Source organism: Elaeis guineensis, chromosome 10 (genome assembly GCF_000442705.2).
Source record: "Elaeis guineensis isolate ETL-2024a chromosome 10, EG11, whole genome shotgun sequence".
NCBI classification, from domain to species: domain Eukaryota; kingdom Viridiplantae; phylum Streptophyta; class Magnoliopsida; order Arecales; family Arecaceae; genus Elaeis; species Elaeis guineensis.
Window position 1 is genome coordinate 22,333,080 of NC_026002.2, and position 21,703 is coordinate 22,354,782.

A 21,703-nucleotide genomic window follows, 5' to 3' on the forward strand; every position below is an offset into this window, starting at 1 on the left:
TGGAGGGCATGGTAGTTTTGCTAAAAGAGTGCACCTCGAGAATGTATCGCCGGTGGAATTGACCATTTCTTGGAGAACTCACCAAAGCAAGATTCCAAAGCCCAACCGCCCGCTCGCGAACAGTTTAAGGGGGTTAGATCACCAGCACTACACCTAAACCCATTTTAAAAGCCCTAAGCAATGGTACTGTTGAGAATATGTTGAGTTATGAGGGCTAAAGTATCCATAGTCCAATGTGTGTACGTTCATGTAGAGGGGAGACAGCGCCTGGCTCTTTCCCCTCGTTGGTTGGACTCGATTTCAGTTGGAGGGTACAGGTAGCGTTGTTGACCCCTCCCCCTCATCGCTATATCTATTTCAGAAAAATTTTAAAAAAATAGTATTGGAAGTTAAAAAAAATAAAAAACCTAGTTTCCCAGAAAAAAAAAGGAACAAAGTTTCCTTTTTTCTATTTGGATTTTTTTTTTTTTTTTTCAGATGTCTTTAAGGTATCTTTTTGGGGCCTGTGCTGCGCTTTCGTTCCATCAAGTTCAATGTCTCCGTCCACCGTATGAAATTTTTCTATAATTTCTTCACCTCCCATTAATCATAATTCTACGTTTTATACTATTTCATTTATTATTTTGGTTTTATTAGAATTAGCATTAAAACATTTACAATTTTGATGAGATTTCCCCTGGCTTTTCTCCATAGCCACAGAAGGGTTTGATAGACTTCCAGATTAAACTTCTACTATAATTTGGTATTGGAGATCGGTGTTGTTTGTGGAATTGGGTCGGTGATATTAGATTTAAAGGTCATCTCGGTTAGCCACCGTCATGGAATTGGGCATATTTAGTAAATCCTTGGTGGATTGGGTGATCCGGTGATCGGCATGTGAGATCTTGATTTACTAACCTTGGGTTATAGTTTGATTTTATTTGTATGATTTCTTCGGCTTTGGATCTTTTCCGAAGTGGATTGGCTTTTTATGATTCTATTCTTGATGCTGCTCTTATTTTTGTAGATCGGCTGGAGTGGTTTGTTCTGCAAAAAGGTGAGGGATTTGCTTGATTTGCTGAATTGAACTTTCTGGAGTCCATGGAGAAGTTCTCACGGAGGTCAGATGTTATCCCTATCTTTTACTTATCGATTAATACTAGTGGCTAAATGGAGTAATTGGATACTGCTTCTCTTATCTTTTATTTCTTGTTAGATTTGTGTGGTATTTGTGCTTCTTTCTTGGTTGTAACGGAGAAAATAGCATCAAACGCTTTAAAGTCGGTTTGATCTATTAGATCCGAAAATGATGAATCTTGTAGGTTCAAGCTTTTATCTTCTTTTGATTGATCTGATATTAAAAGCTGCATGTATGCATAAGAAATTGGGATTACGACACTTCTATTTACTTCTTAATAAAAAAAGTAAAGAAAAAGAAGAAACTATATTAGATTGATCATAACTCAAGAAGGCACTTTATCTGCTCTCAATGAAATACAAACAAAATGAAAGATCTGGCTTGGAGGAAAAATGCAGACTATGGTCATTCTTTAAAAATAGGTCTCTTCCCAAATTCTAACAGGCCCGGATGCTTCCATCCAATGCATATTTCTGGAATTCAACACCAGTTCTTAAAAGCAAATGATGTGAGAATAGCCCCTGCAACTGCTAAGAGTCCTTCTCACTGCTGATGCTGGGACAATACGCTTTTAACATTGTTCACACTTTCTGAATTAATTTGATATTTTTGGTAACTGTATTGATGTCCTTATGGTTTCTCAAGCATTTACTTTATGCCTGCTATTCCAAGTTCCAGTCACTCCGGATTTTACTTGAGCTGCTCAGAACCCAATCTGGGCAAATACCCCATAAACCAGAGAAGTTTTTACCTTTTTTCAGTTCTTTGCCCATGCAATTTTGTAGAAGCATCATTTAAATTAATCCCATTTCCATCAGCTGCTTCATGGATTGAAAATGAGAATGATAAAACACTTTACTCCCTATTTCTTCCTTCTTCACCTTCCCTTATTTTTGGAAGCTCTCATATCTGCTAAAATTGAGTTAAGATCATGTCTCAGTGGCAGTTAAGGAAATTCTAACAACCCAAGTCTCAAAGTGATGTGTTGAAACATAGTTGAACCATATAGAAGATGGAGGGTGTATATGTGCATCATTATCAAGGCAAGCGATGAGTATGTGAATGAATGCTTATGTACTTCCTTTCAAGGCAGCCAACAACTTAGCAGTTATATTAGGAAAGATTAGAATACCTATACTACGATATGTGTAACATGATAGCCCAATCTATTTGAATCCCTAAACTTGGTGGAGAGAACTAAGGCGAAAAAACCCATCATCCAATAGAAATGATTTTAAACTTTTCATCTGTTATAGAGATAAACATCTTAACAGAAAATGTGAAAATTATAGATGGAACTCATGTTTCATATGATTTCAGATCATCACATTATTGATACAAATGGTTTGTCATCATAATAACATATGGACTTAAATTGTGACTGTCGCTTGGGCCTAATGGAAATTGATTTTTTAGCTGCAGATAAATTGTGCTTTCTTGCAAATTCTCTGAGATGTCCTTGCTTTCATATCGTTATAAAAGTTGACTGTTGACCTATAGTTATAGACCAGTTTCATGAAATTGTTCTTGCTGGTTTCTTGAAGACAGATTTTTGAAAATTGATATAATGTAACAGAACTGCTTAGTGTGTATAGTTGTTGACCCACACCATTAAAAGCAATCACCTTATGATGCAGATGGGCAATATATGCGTGTTGATTGAGATCCAATGACCTGACGTTGTGTGGAAGGGTTGAGAGTTGGACCTTCTGTGGAACCCATCTGCATTGCAAGATGAGCTTATGATTCAGACTAAACCTCTTCCTTATCATGAGTCCTTTATGTCTATAGTTGTTGTTAATGAGTGAATGCTTGGCTTAGGATGATGACTTGATATGTTCTGGTTCTGCTGTAGTTTTCACCAGTTAAGAAGAGCAAAGACTGAATGTTACACCGGAAGTTTAATAAGAGCTTTTATGAGTTATCAAGAGTGGGAGGATGACATGGAGGTGTCTTTTGGAGTATGGCATGATTGTCACATGCCAGGGGAAAAGGGAAATACACGATGCATATAATCAGATTAAGTATTTTATGGATCGTGATGTAAATGCTGAAGCCATGCAAATGCGCAGATAGAGGTGTAAATGTTGTGGTGAAAGCATGAAGGTTACATTTACAATGGAGAACACTAGACGAAGCTTATTAAGCCCACCGAAGAAAGATGCTTACGAAGTCAGTAGTAGAAGTTAATGCGAATGAGACTCAATTGAGATAAATGGTTGCATGAAAAGTTAAGATGGCTTGGTAATAATAGTGTATAGGAGAGCTTGCAAAGAGGAGGCATGCCTGGGAACTTTTGGGTAATATGTGAAATATAATTCAAGAAGAACAAGTGATGAAATATAAAGTAGACTGCATGCAGTTCTGTTAGTTGTTGTTGTTTGTAATAAGTTCCAGCAGTGAAGATCACATTATTAGGTCTTTATGAAATTTATTAATGGCATTTTTAATTCCACATCCGTTTGCTATGATATCAAACATTTGTGATAAAAGGTTAGGAAAATCACTGATGACCCTTTCAACTAAAATTAAATTTGTTGTAAACCATGTTTAGCAAGTAACTGCTGCAGAAATAAAGCAAAGTCACTGGTTTTCTTATACTTATTCCCTATCAAAATTTTGGGTAGAAGAAATAGATTTCCACTTTTTTGAAATAAACTGTCTGGACATCCATCTTCTCTCTCACTTTCTCTTGTTGTTTATGGGGACTTAATGCTTTCAACCAAGTGTCTGGATCCCTGTCTACTGCCTGGTGCTGATCTCTTGTTGAGCATAGTAGCTCCAGATCTACATCTTTGAAGATGTGCTCGTGTAGTGATTGATGATGTTCAGATGATGAGGTTCTCTTCTGTTTCTGGAACATAAGCATGGCCAAGGAGGTTAAACTTGATGAATTCTTATCCGAAATGTCTTTCTGTGTCTCTGGACCACCAAAAAGTGGAGGATCTCTTAAGTTGGTCCCACTGATAAAGTGATCCATAGATGCTAAATTTCCTTCAAAAGGAATTATTTGCCTAGCCCAAGGTGTAGTTAGTAGTCACAACCTAAGCATCCTGATTTAAAAAAAAAAAATGAAAAAATTGAATTACTTCATAGTCCCACCGATTTATAACTTGCTTTACTATGAGCCTAATTTGCAGTCTCTGATCCACAATTTTTGCACTATAGCTTTCATGAAGTGGTGAACTACTCAGCAGTTTATTGTAGTATAATATAGTGCTTCAGTGTAACATGAGGGAATTACTTGAATGAACAAAATGGGAACTGAATTTGTATGATGTAAAGCATTAAATGATCTGTTAATTATTATTTGTCCTGTTAATACCTTTTAATTACAGGGCAACTCAAATGTAAAAATGTCATCATCTATTATAAAATATGCACACGATCTCACTTCCCTTGTGAAGGGCAATCTGCTTCCTTTTTTTTTTATGACTTGGCTGGCGATTTTTTGGCATGTCCATACTTTGTTTGCCATCTAATTTCCAGTATTTGTAATGTACCAGAGTATGGATACTTCCCAGTCATAGATCACTGATATTTTCATGTGGCAATATTTTATTTCTAGATAAACTTTAATGGAGACAGAAAACATTCCAAACAGCCTGGGACTACCAAGTCAAGAAACCATTTCACGAGATATGCCCATCGACTTCAGAGGAGATACAGAGAATAATGCAGTAAATTCTGGTTCTTCTATGGAGGCTATTGTGACTCCGCCCATGCAATTGAATGTTGATTCTGGTGTATCTGATGAAGTGAGGGTGAGGCGATCCCTTAGGCGCAGGACTGGCATATATTATGGTATATTCGATATGAGCTCAGAAGAAGAATCGGAGTGTGAACGGTCTGTCAAGGTATGTATACTTAGCATCCACAACTTTTTCTTAGCTGGTTTTTGTGATAATATATTGATGAATGCTTTCATGAATTCCTCTATCAAGGTTCATTGTCTCAGTACCAGAACTTGTACTGGTATCATGCTGGTACAATGTCAGTAGGCTAGGTATAGGGGTTGGTTCAGCGTACTGAGACTGTAAGTAATTAATGACAGTCTATAATTGCAGGTGAAAACCAAAATGTGCTTGTTCGATATTCGAATCATGCAGACTGAAACATCCACCATATATTATATAACCTGTATCTTCTGTTCCTCAATGATGACACCAATGACAACAGACTTCTACGTCTTTGTAGTACAAGAGGAAAAAAAAATTGAGATAGAGATGTGAAAATAGAGGAACAATGATAATGGTAGGGTCAAATACTCATTAGCTCAAACATTATACCAACTCTTCATCACCTATCATTCCTTGCTACATTTCTTTAGATAGGTACAAGATGGGTCTTCATATGCCTTATTAATACCTCAGAACTTCCCAACACACAAGAATAACTATTTTTTTGTAAACTTTAAGTAACATTTCCATGAATCATAATTCTTGAAACATGGAAACCCGAAAAGGCACATTCCACATAAACAAATATTGAAAGTTTAACCAGCAACAACTATTAATTAGCTAATAATTACTATTTGACTAGACTTTGACTTAGATTAAGATAAGGAAAACTCAAAGAAGGGGTGATCCAAAATTGTTGATCAATTGCTCCTACATCAAGTGAAATGGTGGATATCTCAATTCTGTGGAAACAAGTGCCTCTGTATTTTTTTTATTTATTTATAAGTCAATGCTGTCATATTCTGCACAAAATTATTGATCCCAATAATTCAGTCATCACATTTTCTAATCACAGCATTGTTGCAGGATCACTCTTCAAAACTTCCCCGCCAAAATGAAAATGTATCTGGAAGCCCGAGCAGCTCTAAATATGAAAAGGTTTTTATGTCTTAGAAATTTAGATTTCTTAATATTTACATGAGCTAGCAATTCTCTACCTGATGGCAAACTTTTTGGAACAGCCAACTTCCAAGTGGCATCAAAAGAAGCATGTAGACCTATCATTGATGAAGCTCCGACATTCTATCCAAGTGAGGAGGTATGTTAGTCTCTCAGTACACATACCCTTTTTGTTAGACATTGTTAAGATCCTTTACTGCGTTAAATATTGTTTTTGTCAGGAGTTCAAAGATACACTTGGGTACATTGCAAGAATACGACCGAAAGCAGAACAATATGGTATATGCCGCATTATACCACCCCCTTCTTGGGCAATGCCTTGCCCGCTTCAAGAGAAGAGCTTTTGGGAACATGCAAAGTTTACTACACGAGTACAACAAGTGGACAAGCTTCAAAATAGAGAGCCAACCAAAAAAAGATCTCGGAACCGTTGCCACAAGAGACGAAAGAGAAGAAAGCGGTTGAGATTTGGAATGACTCGTAGGCGCAATATCTCTAATGGTTATGAAGCCAGTGACTGTATTGGCTCAGATACAGATGAAAAATTTGGTTTTCAATCTGGTTCAGACTTCACTCTTGAAACCTTCCAGATGTATGCTGATGAATTCAAAAGGCATTACTTTGGGATGAAGGATGCTAATGAAAATGTGATTTCGGGTAGTGAGGACCATGAGAAGAGGTGGCAACCCTCAGTCGAGGAAATTGAAGGAGAATATTGGCGGATAGTTGAGGAACCAACTGATGAAGTTGAGGTATAATGTTTGATTACTGTTATTGGTCCTCTTTTTCAAAACCTTGGAACTGTATTAATTATGCTTTCTCCTCTTATTCAAATCTAGGTGCATTATGGTGCTGATTTGGATACTGGCACATTTGGCAGTGGATTTCCTAAAGCACCATCTTCAGCTAAAAATGACTCAGATCCATGTGTGCTGTCAGGTTGGAACCTAAATAATTTGCCACGACTTCCTGGTTCTGTTCTCTCATTTGAAAGAGAAGATATCTCTGGGGTACTAGTACCGTGGCTTTATGTAGGGATGTGCTTTTCATCATTTTGTTGGGTAAGTATGTAATTGAACATTTTGGATGTTTTCTTGTTCTCCATTCCATTTGCCATCTCCATCCAGCACATGCATATTTCTCAAGTTCTTGCTTGATTTGGTGATAAACATCAATCAAGCAAGAACTTGGTTTTGTCTATGCTATTAATGTTACACTTAGAATTTAAAAAGCTTCCATTGACAATGGACATGGCAGTTGACATATACTAATGGTGAAGAACTCACAAATCTGTTAATTTTTTTTAAGAAAAAAAGAATAAGTAATAAAGTCCACCTCTTATTTATATTCTTTTGTTGATCTACTCCTTTTTTGGAAAGGTTTAACATAAATTCTTACTATAATTTCTATCTTTTTATTCATGTGGATATTCTTTTACATCCTCAAAAATTGATACTTAACTATCCTTTGATCTTGTTTGTGGCAATAGCATGTGGAAGACCATCACCTTTACTCTCTGAACTATATGCATTTTGGTGATCCCAAAGTATGGTATGGAGTTCCTGGCAGCGAGGCTGTGAAATTGGAGGATGCAATGAGAAAGCATTTACCTAAGTTGTTTGAAGAACAACCTGATCTGCTTCATGAATTGGCAAGTGTCAATCAGTCTGACATTTCCCTATTTCTTATGTATCTTGAAAATGATCAGATCTGAACATACTCATAAATGTATTAATTAACATTTATTTATTTTGGAAATGTTTTTTTGACTGATGAATGACGACACCATGATACAATTCCTTTTAGCACATCCATATAGAAGTTTTTGTTTATAATAGTTTTTGTTTATAATTACTTTTTCGGGATCCTTAGCATGATGTTTTAGGGCCCATTTGGTCTTGCTTTTGTTTTCTGTTTTTCTTTTCAAAAGTCCCAGAAGAAAAATGAACTAGATTGGGCAAGATGTCTAATAGAACCCTTTTGTTTTTTGGAATCATTTGTAAACCCTTTGGAGATTTTGGAAGAACAGATTTATTGCTTTCAAAAAATGTGAAAATAGAAACATAGGATAGGAAAAGTTTTTTGGGGAATTCTATCTTCCACATCAATCTTAACATGCTATTTCACTAATTTGTAGAGAAACAAAAACACAAAAACAGCGATGATGCCGAATGGGCCCTTAATGTTATTGTTTTCTTGTTTGATATTGATTTAGATTTCCATTTCATTTACCACTTCCTGATTCTTCTGCCTCATCTGTCTTAATTACTGGCTACATGAAATCTTAAAATCAGGTTCGTATAACCAGCAGTGGCAAAAGTCAAATTCATCAAGAACCTCTTCAAAATTAATTGGAGGATTGAGATTAGGATCCACAGCAAATATTGCTTAGAAAATTATAGAAGTTTTGTCAAAAAAAATATATTAGAACTTACATGTGCAATGCAGTATTATGGTTGTAAAGTATTATATTATATCCTGCGATTGAAGTTTATTTCTGAATCTTAAAATTCTGTTATTTCCATGATGACATCTTATTTGATCATATCTGTATCAATGTTTTCATACTCAATACTGGACCCCTTGTACCAAACAGCTATGAGTTGGCTTTGTATGGTATGCCCCATACCAATACATGGTATGCTGCTGGAGTCAGCACAGCAGCTGTACCATATGTCAGTGATATTATCAGAAAATTTTTAATCAGCTGATGCAATGAGAGTAGACATAAGAAGATGATAGAGTAATGCATGTCATTTTTATTGTCAAGGCATAGTAAGTAACATATTATGTATTCCACTAATGAAACCTTTTTTGGTACAGCCAAAATGGACCAAGAAGTAACTGTTCTGGCAATCCTATTTGGTCAAATAAAAATTCTGTGATGCAAGGCTAAAAATTTGTGCTATCAAAATTTTTATATTTGTGCCATATTCCCATGGTTATTTATCTAAGTGAAACATGATATTCTTCTAGGTGTCCACTCAGCATCCAGAGTCTTAAACTTGAGCTAGTGTCAGAATAATGAACTTATGCAACAAATATGTTTTGGGCATGATAACAGATATATTTACCATTACAGGAGGCAATGATCTTCTAAATGTGACATATGATACATGAGTATACAGTTTTTATATGATAGATCAAGAGATAACTCTACAGCACTCCCAATGTCAAAGAACTTAGATTAAGAATTTGCCAGTAAATAGGGAGGGCACATAGTGATGGTGGTATAAGTCTTTCTGAAGAGATCTGCATGTTGGTTAGTAAACCAGATTTAGAAAAGCAAGAGATTGACAAATAAATGCCAAACAGAAAAGCTGGATTTGATATTGATGTCTTACATCCAATTGTAAACTAAAAGGGTAAATTGTTATGTATTTGGATGACATTCCAGTTAACAAAACTTAGTGAAGTAAGAGCTTAGATGGAAATACTTAGGTCTAAGATTGAGAAAAAGTCAAGGAACACCTGTAATTGTGTGAGGCATAAAAGACGATAGTTTGCTTCATGCTCTTCTAGCAGATGAAAGAACCTTCAAGGAAGATATTAGTGGCATGGCAGAGTGTCACTTAATACAGTAATGAGCTCAGTTGGCATCATTGCTGCATAATTAGATCTTTAGTAAAGAGGCAAAAGTGGGAAGAGGAGAGCAGGTTGTGATCCTAAGATATTACAGTGCATAAGAGCCACCAGTAAATTACGTGAAGCTTACTAGTTAGGTGGCTGAGTTAATGGTCCAGAAGAAGCAATTGCTTGCTGAGTACAAAGAGAGTGATAGGGATTAGGGAGCTTTCCATCTCTGAGCAAAGCTCCAAATGATGCCTTTAAGTGGTTTTAATTGGCAGAGTTGAATGACTTACAAGTCAAATGTGTACTTTTGCCCTGCCAATCATGATATGTAAGAGGGAAGTTCACTACAAGATTCAAAAAGTAGTGCTGAGACCAAGGACCACTGATGCTAGAGATGCGCTTCTAATCAACAATTGCAGAAACATCACCAATACCAATGACTATGAGCCTATGATACATTCCAGAAGAATTGGGTGCCTTAATGAAAATAGCTTAGTTGAGAGAATATACCACAAGAGCTTGCAATGAAACAAATATTGAGAATGGCATGTCAAAGTGCTCAAACCAGGTGCATAGAGTCATTTTGAGTGAGGATGTATATGGCTCAATGTAATTGAAATCAATCATGTAGAGAACCTATAGGTCATAGAACTTCATGCAGGTTAACTTACCACAAGACCACAAAGTCATAAGCTGCGAGGGAAGAGGTCAATGATGTATGGCAGGCCTTAACATCTCCCCCAATATGACGGCCAGACCATGCATATGAAGGCATAAATGAGTCAAGAACAACTCAAGGTAATAATGAGTCAAGAGAAGAAAAGACTCAAGATGACAAATAAATGAATCAAAGTAAAATTGAGCTAAAAGGGATTTGAATGCATGACCTTCAACTCAGCCACCATGTTAAATTATGTAAAAGCTTGAGCCATTATAGAAGCAGTCAATAATGTATATCAAGCCTTAACAAGGTTTACAGTAATATTTGTCGGCAGTGAAGAACTAATTGTGTGGATAGCATGTAAACTAGGTTTGGTACATCTCATAACAGTCAACTTGGACAGAACTGTACACATCCAATCCACAGTATAATATTTTTCCTGTATTTTCATTTAGTATAATGAAGTTTGGACCATGAACTTAAAAGCACCCCTCAACAATTTCAGTTTTGGTAATCACTCATTTAGTTTCAGCAATTTTTGTCACACCATAATGCTCGTGTTATACTCTGACCCTCTGTTTGGTACGATAGATGGATTGAAAGAAGGATGGATGGAGAAGGAAGGATGGATGGAGGAAAGGATGGATGGATTTTCTATCCATCCTCTCATATGTTTGGTAAAACATAGAAGGATGGGTGGAAATGATTCCCTCCTCTATTCGAAAATCCATCCTCTCATATGTTTGGTAAAACATAGAAGGATGGGTGGAAATGATTTCCTCCTCTATTTGGAAGAGGAGGAATAAGAGAGGATGGATGACATTTTACAAAATTATCTTTTGATAAAAATATTATTATTCTCAATTTATAATACTTCTTTATACTAAAGAAGTAAACAATCTATAAACTCATAATCTTTATAAATAACTAATTATCAATAAATTAGTTATATAAATAACTAATTAATTTATAATTTAATTTAAATAGTTAATTAATATTATATAAATAGTTGATTAAAAAATAATAAATATAAATAGAGAAATAGAAGATAATCTAATTATTTAATATGAAAATTATATATTAAAATTAAAATAATAACTAATAAAATTAAATAGTATATAATTAATAGTATATATAAATAATATTAATGAAAAAGTAGTATTATATTTTTATCAAAAAAAATAATGAGGGGTAATTTTGTCAATATTAAAATTCATTATTCAATGCTCCATCCATCCTTTCATCCTTCCAATTTAGGAGGATGCAAAATGATGGGCCAGGATGGATAGATAATCCATCTTTTTCATCCATTCTTTTTGTAACTTTTTGAACCAAACGGTGGATGGAGGCCACCCATACTTCCAATCCTATCCATCCACCCTTTCATGACCCCAACCAAACACTGCATGAATCTGAGCATTTTCTGTCTCTCTACATAGAAGCAGCCAGTTCATGTAAGTCTATGGAATGCGCTAACAGCTGACAACTTACATTTCTCTTAACCAGAAACATCACCTGCATGCATACCCTGACCATTTGAGATTGGCTTTTTGAAATAGTTTGCCTTTGTTAAGGCACTTCTGCCCTGTCAATGCTAGCTTTCACTCCCAAAATCTTACAATTTCATCCAGCTTTTAACATCATAGTTGTGCAAATACCAAACTGATGCACCAGGTTTACTGTCTTGGTGGTGTATTGCTTCATCTGTAGATAACTTGCTATTAGAAGTTTACTTCACAGCGTATCGGAAATTTGAAACCACAATATTACTATTTCAAATCCTTTGATGCCATCTAATGATTGTATTATACTCTTTTTTTTTATCCTACTGGAGCAGGTTACACAATTGTCTCCTTCAGTCCTTAAATCCGAGGGAGTGCCTGTTTACCGTGCCATTCAGAAATCTGGAGAGCTTGTTCTTACATTTCCAAGAGCTTATCATTCTGGCTTCAATTGTGGCTTCAATTGTGCAGAGGCAGTAAATGTTGCTCCTGTGGACTGGCTGCCACATGGGCAATGTGCTGTCGAACTCTACAGTGAGCAACGTCGTAAAACATCCTTATCCCATGACAAGTTACTACTTGCTGCTGCACAGGAAGCTGTCAGAGAGCTTTGGCAGCAGTCTGTATTGCAGAGGAATGACCTGGGAATCTTAAGATGGCAAAGTGTTTGTGGAAAAGATGGAGTACTTACTGAAGCTATTAAGGTAAAGTATATTTCTGAATGTGCTCACACTCTTTGTAGATTTTTGTGAAGTTTTTGTTCACTAGAGGTATGATTGTCCTTACAGGTGAGAGTTGGGATGGAACAGAAAAGAAGAGAATCTGTTTGTAGTATATCAAAATCCAGAAAAATGGACAAGGACTTTGACTCGTCGAGTGAGAGGGAATGCTGCTTATGCTTTTATGACCTGCATCTATCAGCTGCTGGTTGTGAGTGTTCTCCAAATCGTTTCACATGTTTAAACCATGCAAAATTGGCATGCTCTTGTGAATCTAGCAGAAAATATTTACTCTTTCGGTATGACTTGGATGGATTAAACACCCTAGTTAAAGCCCTAGAGGGGGATTTAAGGGCAGTACAATGCTGGGGATTAGAGAACCTGGGGTTGGCTTTACCTCCCCGTATGGCATTGTTGAAGAAATCAAAGTGCTCCTCGGAAAAAAATATTTTGGAGCCGAAAAGGATGTTAATTGATGTTAACATCACAGATGCTGAAGTTGAAAATCAAGATTATGAGAATCAGGTAAAAGATGATGTTTGTCTTGAGCCAAACACAAGGAATCCCATTTCTTCTGAAGAAACAAAAGGATTCCTTAATATGAATATGACATGCAAATCTGACTCAAAAAAATATTCAGGGACTAGTTTAAAAAGGGAATGTGAAAGTGGTAATGTTGAATGTATACCCTCTCTTACAAAATCGGAAGTGATTGGTATAGAGCATCATGAAGTTGGATGTCAGGTATCATCAGCAGCCAAAACCAATGTTCTACTTGGCAGAAGTAAATGTGAAGGCGGAGACAGGTGCTGTCCTGATCTCAACGTGGCACAACAATCTACAGATCCTAAGGTTAAGTTTCTAGAATATCTTGATTGTTCCATTGGGGAGACAGAGAAATTCTGGAGTCCTGATATATTTAGACAGGACCTTTCCTCAAATTCTGTATTGATGCGTGTTAATGATCATAGTATGAATAAAACCAAGGAGTATGAGCCTTTGAAAATGACCAGTGCTCTCATCAGAACAAGTTCTGAATGTGGATCCTTGAAGTCCCTTAATAATTCTGCTGAGTTGGCATCTTCATGTGGCATTCCCATCAGAAATTTTAGTGAACCATCATGTTCAAGAGGTTCTGAATATTCTCGTAAATCAAGTCCAAAGCTGTTTGGTATTGACCTTCAACATCATCTGCATTGTTCATCCACTCCTTCAGATGGTCGAGGCAGTCAAGCCATTGAGCATGGTACAGTCCAATCTAGTGCAGTCAATCAATGTGATCAAAAGGCTCTCAAGGTCTTAGAGTATCATGTTGAACCTCTTAATTTTGGAACCGTGGTGCCTGGAAAGAAATGGTGCAGTAGGCAAGCCATATTCCCAAAAGGTATGTTGCAATATAATTGATTGCACCGCCTTTTCAGCTAAGTAGCATGCTGAAAACTTTAATCTAATGAGTTTGCAGGATTCAGAAGTCGTGTCAAATTTATCAATGTAGTTGATCCCACGACAGCATGTACCTACATCTCAGAAGTGTTGGATGCTGGACTTCTGGGGCCATTATTTAAGGTGGGCATTTCGGATAATAATTATAGGCTAGCATTGTTGACATATTTATTATTGCAATCGAATGCTGCTTACCTATATGTGACTAATCTATGTTTTCCTTGTATATGTGTCTTTATCCACAAGGAGGAACAAATGAAAAATTATTATAACAATCATACATGGCTGGAACTGCTACATCACGTTAAATTTATAATCATTGTCAAATTCCAAAAAATATTTAGTATAAATTTGTGATAAGCATTAAATATTAAATTTACCTAACACTCTAGAATTGAACTGTAATATGGTTTGTTCACTTACACTGTTGAGGATGGCTATGACATGACAGCCATGGTAATCCGTGCCTAGTATAACAACAGTAAGCCAAAGAATGACTTGATTATTCCTACACAGCCAATGATCTTTAATCCGATCAAATTGCATTCATTTTTTTTGTTTAGTCCTCTTTCAAGATGCATTCCTATCAAAGGACATTCTCAGTTTGCAGATCATCTAAATTTTGAAATGTTTAAATCTCCTTTACTAAGAGTTTCAACTAATATAGCTTGCTCTTATACTCTGTTTCCTTCTAATTAGGTGACGGTAGAAGAAAATCTGGAAGCATCCTTTATGCATGCTTCTGCTACACAGTGTTGGGAAATGGTGCGAGAGAAATTGAATCAAGAGATCATTAGACAACGTGATCTTGGGAAGCAAGGTCTTCCCCCATTGCAAACCCCAGAATCTATGGATGGACTCAAAATGTTTGGGTTCTTATCCCCATCTATCATTCAGGTTTGCCTGCCTCCACATTACATTTATCTGATTTTAAACAGATCTGCCTTTGGAGTCCTCTTGTTGGTTTTAGTCGTATTTGCACAAACAATGGTTTAAAGTCTACAATGTTCTACTTATTAACCATTTTGGATCCATTAACAATTCATCCACAATACCTGACAATACAAAATCACTTGACAGGAATCTGCAATGCAACCCAGTCACACATGTTACTGGGATAGATCCCAACATGTGAGGTCAAGAAGCTTCTTCTTCTTCCCCCTGTTTCTTTTCTTTTTTTGTGTGTGTCTGTGCGCGCGCATGTGTGTGCATGCGCGTGCATGCATGTGTGCATGTGCATGTCCGGGCATGCGTTGCTGCTGCTGCTGCATTTTTCAGCTCATGTTCTCAGTGTTAGCTTTCAGCAGTTTGTGACAGCTTCTAAGAAGCACGTTCTCTGTTCCTGGATACAAATCTAATTCTTCCATGTAGATTAATTTTGTTTAAAATAGGTTAAAATGCTTCAATTTATCTTGGAAGATAAGTGCCACCTTAACAGTTTTAAACCCAGAACTTCTCCCAGTTTTTGGGCTGAGGAGAGCAGTGTCAATCGCGGGACCCAAGTTTGGTTGGTGTGCATAAATGCAATCCATAATTAATCTATTAATTGCAATCATCAAATGTAGCAATGCTTCCACATAAATAAGATGGATTTGACTAACTTGAATGAAAACAGGTTATCGAGGCTCTTGATCCTTATCATCATTGCTTAGAGTATTGGGCATCAAGGTCCAACGCCTCTTCTCCATCCGAGGTGATCAATGTCAAAGATGAACCTTTAGAGCTCTCTAAGTCAAGCACTCATATTGCTGCCAGTGGTCACATGGCTAATGTAAAGAAGTTGTTTGGTGTGAATTTAATGGGGAAGAAGCAGGATGAATCAATTGTTGACAACCATGCATCAGAAGAGGAGGTTCGACACATACTTGGTGGATTGTTGAAGAAGGCAAACCTTGAAGAATTAACAATGATGCACAAAATATTCTGCAGTGGGTCAGAGAGCAGCATCTGGAGAGCAGCATTCAGTTCTCTGCTAGATGAGATCCAGAATGTACATAAAAGACAATAGAGAAGAAACTCAAGCAATTGCTTCAATTCCTGGGTGATGTGCTGCTATGGAGAACAGCTGGAACTACATGACATAGTGATGGAGCTACTATTCTTTCTTCAAAAAGTAACACCTTTAAATTTCATTTATTTGCAACACTATTTGGTGATTCTTTCCAAATTCCATGCAGAGCATGGTGGATTCTTGCACGCCTAATCTGACGGTCCTAGATCATGTTTCCATAAAACCATTTGTCTCCAAGCACAACCTCATTATGCGAGCCATTGTACAAAGATGCTTTAAGTATAGATTCAAGAAAAAATTTTGAAAACTTTAGAATATAATGATTTCTTTCTTTGCCTCTTTTGCATCTCTGTTCAAATTCTGGTGTATGAACTCAGGTGTTGCTGAATGCCAGGAGCATGGGGAAGGCCATTTATTGCAAATAAATTATATTATTATAGTGCTCTCTTTAATCTCTTAATAAACTTTTAGACTGAAGACCAAAAAGGTTTTTTTGATATATATATATATATATATATATATATATCCTCATTTCCCGGCCCAAACCCGAAAGGGTCGTCTTTTGTAAAGCAAAGACACATTAGTCATGCTTTGTGGTGAATGACAAACTTCTAATAGGCTAAACTTATTAACCTTTGTTTATTACTGTTAACTATAACAGTGGCCTTTTTCACTGATTTAACAGAAAGTCCTTGGACCAGTCAATATGATTATTAACCCGTCCTCTCTCTTTTGCGTGGATGTATTCCTTTCTTATTGATTTATTTGCATGCTCCATTCTCATCATAATAACACGTACATTGGATCAGTTTAAGTTATTTCTTTTTCTTATTTTTGAGGTAACAATCAATATATGTTTATGTCCAAGATGCTGGAATGGAACAGGACATATGTTGTAGATACTCAAAAATTGCTAATAATTTATAATCTAGTGTTCAGGTACTTGGGCAATGACCTTAATCCCTTTAATGGCATATTTGAACTCTTGAATAAAAGTAGAATGAAGTAATGTAGAAGCAAGCAATTGGCCAGCATTTTTTCGAAAAACAAACTCTTAAGATGTTTTCTATTTTCAAAATTTCATAATTATTCTGACAGTTCATTAATGGATAAGTTTTCAAGTAATCTCATTTCAATTTCTATGTCTAACAACAGATACCAAGAAACCTCTCCCAACAAGAGTGTGAGGATGAGGACTTCCTGGAGGCCCGGCCTCTAAAGGGAAAACCACTTTGGAAAATCCCAAAGGAGGATCCTTCTCTTGTCTCCCAAGAAAAGCATTTTCCCAAAAATTCAGTGGTCCTCACTGAAACTAATGCCATCCCTCTTGGAAACCTTTGGAGATCAGAAATTCTTACTTGGGTAAGGCACCATCTCTACTAACTGGAGTCTCCTTTATTGACCCTAGCCTTTATATCCTTCCTAGCTTTTTTAATGCTTTTATTGCCGGTCATCCTCATCTTTAGAGCTAAAAATGAATTAGATGTAGATCGAATATTGGTATATCCATATTCATATCTATATTTTTTCATAAATATAAATACAGATATAAATATTAAATAGATATAAAAAATAATATCCATTTTTATTTTCAAGCATAGTGATAAATATATAAAATAGGATATTAAAAATATTAAATTTTATATTATTTAATTTATATTAGTTTGAATTTGATATTTTTTAATCACTTTCGCACGTAATTGATAGATTGAGTCCATTCAAATTAGTTCAAAAGGATTTAGATCTAAATATGATGGCTAAAAGCAACTACATCAAAAAGAGGAAGATCATTCGGGGGCTCAGAAGTAATGCTCTAATCAATGGCTATGATTCATCATGTCACTCCAAAGAAACCCAAGCCCTCTCATCATGCCAAGAGGTCTAAAAGCCCTCTGTCTTTCACTGACACGTGGAATTGGGCCCAAGTAAACCAAAACCCACGTGCGAAAAGCCGTAAGAGGTCCACAAGCCAACGTGAGGTATACAAGAGGGGGAGTTTGGAAGGGGGGGGCGCGTGTGGGCGCTCGTGGTATATTTAATGCACAAGGAAGAGAAAAGAGTGGCTGGGTGTTGCTGGCTTGGCTGGCGCGAGGCGCGGCTCACATGGAGTTCCCAGGTCCACAAGCAACTAGGCGGCTCACAAAGCTCTTCGCGTGGCTTTTTGGCGTGGTCTTGCACGGTTCATGCGCGCGAGCAGTGAGCGGGCGATCATGCGGATGCTGGGAGCGGGATTCAAATTCATGCGCGGGTTCGATCCGCACGGTTGATGCAAATGAAGGCAGTGGAGCGGGAGCGCATGCGGTTTAAACGCATCTGAGATGGGTCTGGGACATGTACGAGAGGAGACGGCGAGAGTTTATTTTGGAATATCAAAATCTAAAAGAGAAAGAGAGATACGAGAATTCATGATGGATTAGAAGATTTCATCTACCTTCACTTTCATAAATCTCACATCTAGAAAATATAAAATTTTTTTTCTTGCTTACACCTATAAATAAAATCTAATATTTCTATTAAGAGACATTTCTTTCTATGCCATAGCTTTTGTAGAGACTTTCATCCTGCTTTTAGATCTTTTAGCCATCTTGTTTCTATTTTCTTCTATCCTTTCAACACACAAAAAGGAGACTCAGCTAGGAGGAGGTGCGAGAATTAAAAAAGAAGAAAGTTCTGCAGAGGAAGATTGTGGGAGGGGATCCTAATTAGATTTTTTTCTTCCTTTTATTTTAATTTCTGTTTTTAACTCCAAGTCCAGTTAATGGCTAGGGAGTTAGGAGTATATTGTAGTACAGAGTTTAAATTTCAGCAATAAAATTTTATTTTAATATTCATTTAATTGTCGCTTATGCAATTTTATTTTTATATTTTTAATTTCAATATATAGGATAATTTACATTTCTTTGCTTTTTTTCTTTCTTATTTAATTTCTGCATCTCTTTTATTTTCTACAATATTAAATTTCAATAGACAGTATAAGATTTCTTTCATGCTTTTAATCGATTTTATAGCTTTTAATCATATCATGTCTAGCTAAATAATTTCTCTGGAGTTTGCAACGAAGCTAGACCATGGTTAGAAGTCAATTTTCTTTAGATTTCTTTTCATGCTTTTGATGTTTAGAATCCTTCTCCTTTCCTTCCTTCTTACCAAGAGACTTGATAAATTATAGTTGGGTTGAAATCCCTTCATAGTTCATGCTTGATTCCATGTAAGAGATGGTAACAGGTAGGAGGCTCATAATTTTTACAAACTCTCTTCTCCTCTCTCTTATGGAAAAGCTTGATGGGTTATAGTTGGATTAGAGCCCCTTCATAGCCCATACTTGAGTAACACAAGAGAAGAAATAAAGAAAGATCAAAGTCATCGACCCTTTCTTGCTGTAAAACTTTGATAGGTCATAATTAGATTAAAGTTCCTTCATGACCTATGCTTGGATTAACACAAGAAAGAAGAGTCTCTTGTCTAAGGTAAAGTGAAATGCTGGATGGACCATAATTCAGTTAAATCTTTTCATGGTCCATGCTTGCTCATATTTTGCACTTTAATAAGAAGACCTAAAGGACATTCCATGAGAAATCATGAGAACGGTTATCTAAATCATTGATCTAGTGAATTCAAAAGTTATAGATCTTTTAGTGGATATATTTCTGTAATTATTTCTTTCGTTACTTTATTAGTAGTTAACAATCAATCTTCATATCTTCTTCAAAATTTGCTTGAGCAAAAGTTTAAACATACTTTATATACACAATTCCTCGTAGGATCAATCCATACTCGTCGGAAGTGTTACATTGTACATCGTGCGCTTGCGGTTATTTTTAAGATACATCAAATTTTTGGCACTATTATCAAAAAATTTGATGTGCTTTAATTTGTGTTCTAAATTTTTGGTCTATGTGCAAACTCAAAAAATGACAATTAGCACCAATGATTATTGTATATCCTGGTCGCACCACAACCTCATTCAGATGATTAGACTCCATAAGAAATAATTATAATAGAATCTATCCTCTAAGAGATGCACTCCAACACCTCATCAGTTGCTGCCACAAAAATGAAGAAGATGATGCATTTGACGGCTGCTCCATAGTGGTTGATAGTGGCTTTGAACATTTGCACATCTACTTGCCCCTTATGGGCTCAAACAAAGTACCAGTCCTTTACATCATTGAATAACCTCGTGTCGAGGGTGGACCAGCAGAGGGGATCGAGGGATGCAACATGCCATGACTGGCACACCAGAGGGACCAGTAGCAGCTCCATGATGTTCAAATATTGGAAAATCCTCACAACTTTCTTTATGCATGCAATCCCATCTTCGTCCCCTTTTTGTTGTTCGGCTCTTATTGGAAGAGGAATTCATGACAGAAATTGTGAGCATGAGCAAAGAAAAGGGGCACCCGTATTCTAATAATCCAATTAGGAAGAGGAAAATTAGTAATTTCTTCCATCCACTCAATTTGAATCTTCTGAGAAAATTTATGAAGTAGAAAATTTACTAAAAATAGGGTCTAGATCAACCTTTTCTTCCATTGATGAATAACAAAAAAAGATACATAGCCTTTATTCATACTAATAAGGTTTACCATTGCGCAATTCGGGTTGGATTTTCTCTTCTAATTGAAATGTGATATAATATTTTCGAAATAGACAAAATTAGTAGAAACAAATATTAAAAAAATAAAATCATATAGGAGGTATATCTTAATTTATGCATCGATTGTACGTTCAAATATTCTATATGATTCTTCTTAGATTGGGAGATACAAAATCTTTCTCAAGCAAAAAAAATTTGCTTTAATCAACCCATTTTAAGATTTAAATGAGCAATATATGACCAAGTTATAGTTCAGAAGTTTGTCATATAATTATTTTGACTTTCCAATTAGAAGATCTCGTTTCTTGATCTTATACAATACTTTTGATGATAGTCAAAATGATCTACATCAAATCTAGTGGTTCTCATAGTTCATCTAAAAAAAAAGAAGAAGAAGAAGAAGAAGAAGAAGAAGACGACGACGACATAAGCCACCTTTATTTGGTGCCTGCCTACTAAGATTTGCGGTGCCCACCAATAGTCCCCCTCCAATAGTCCCCCTCCTCGGGACTCATTGGCCAGTTGACCGGACATGGGCGAGGCCACCACCTACCTCTATTCTATATATTCCCACTCAAATTATCTTCCCTCCCCCCTCACCATCCCTTTCTTTATATCTCTCTATACGTACATGCATGTCTTATTGTTGTCGCCTTGCCACCGCCATTGCCATCTCTCCCCAGAAACACTGCAACACTACCCCTCCTTCCCCTATTGTACACTCTATTGCTCAACATTTCATCTACTACCGGTCCCGATCACTCTGCTGATGAGTCCTACCACCTCCCCCTCTTCTCTCTTGGTCACTCTGCTGATGAGTCCTACCACCTCCCCTTTTCTCTCTCCCTCTCTTTGCATTGATTGTTGCCAAGGCTACTAAATGTCACCGCTCAATCAACAGTGACCCTTTCTTACCATGTCCTGTCGGCCTTGTTTGTCTTGTAGGGATTAAACCCTATAGATGTGAAACCGTCTACCATATGCTCGTGCCTTTCAGGTTGGGACATGATACTCTGATAAGATGCAGAGGGCTTCAGTGCTTCTCAAATGACAACTGAGTGGAGGAGCCGTCGAGGGGCGGGGGTTGGACGTGGAGAAAGTCGGAGGAGGAGAAGAAGAAATGAAAAAAAAAAATATTTTTTTAAATAATAATATTATTAAAGATCTTTGATCCAAAGAAAAATTTTAGTATGGCACTGTCGTTCATGGCACTATCATTTT

The 21,703-nt window shown here is 36.5% G+C and overlaps 1 protein-coding gene across 1 annotated transcript; it reads left to right on the plus strand.

The window, feature by feature from the left end:
• Positions 1-212: 212 nt before the first annotated feature.
• Positions 213-16,222, plus strand: LOC105059816 (lysine-specific demethylase JMJ18). Its single transcript, XM_010943267.4, is given in 14 exon segments — positions 213-317; positions 1,007-1,100; positions 4,686-4,974; positions 5,884-5,955; positions 6,039-6,054; positions 6,057-6,115; positions 6,198-6,728; positions 6,816-7,037; positions 7,466-7,627; positions 12,048-12,416; positions 12,501-13,815; positions 13,894-13,997; positions 14,574-14,771; positions 15,490-16,222. Coding segments are annotated over 12 exon segments (3,720 nt in total). The 5' UTR covers positions 213-317; positions 1,007-1,100; positions 4,686-4,695; the 3' UTR covers positions 15,883-16,222.
• The last annotated feature ends 5,481 nt before the right edge of the window (positions 16,223-21,703 follow it).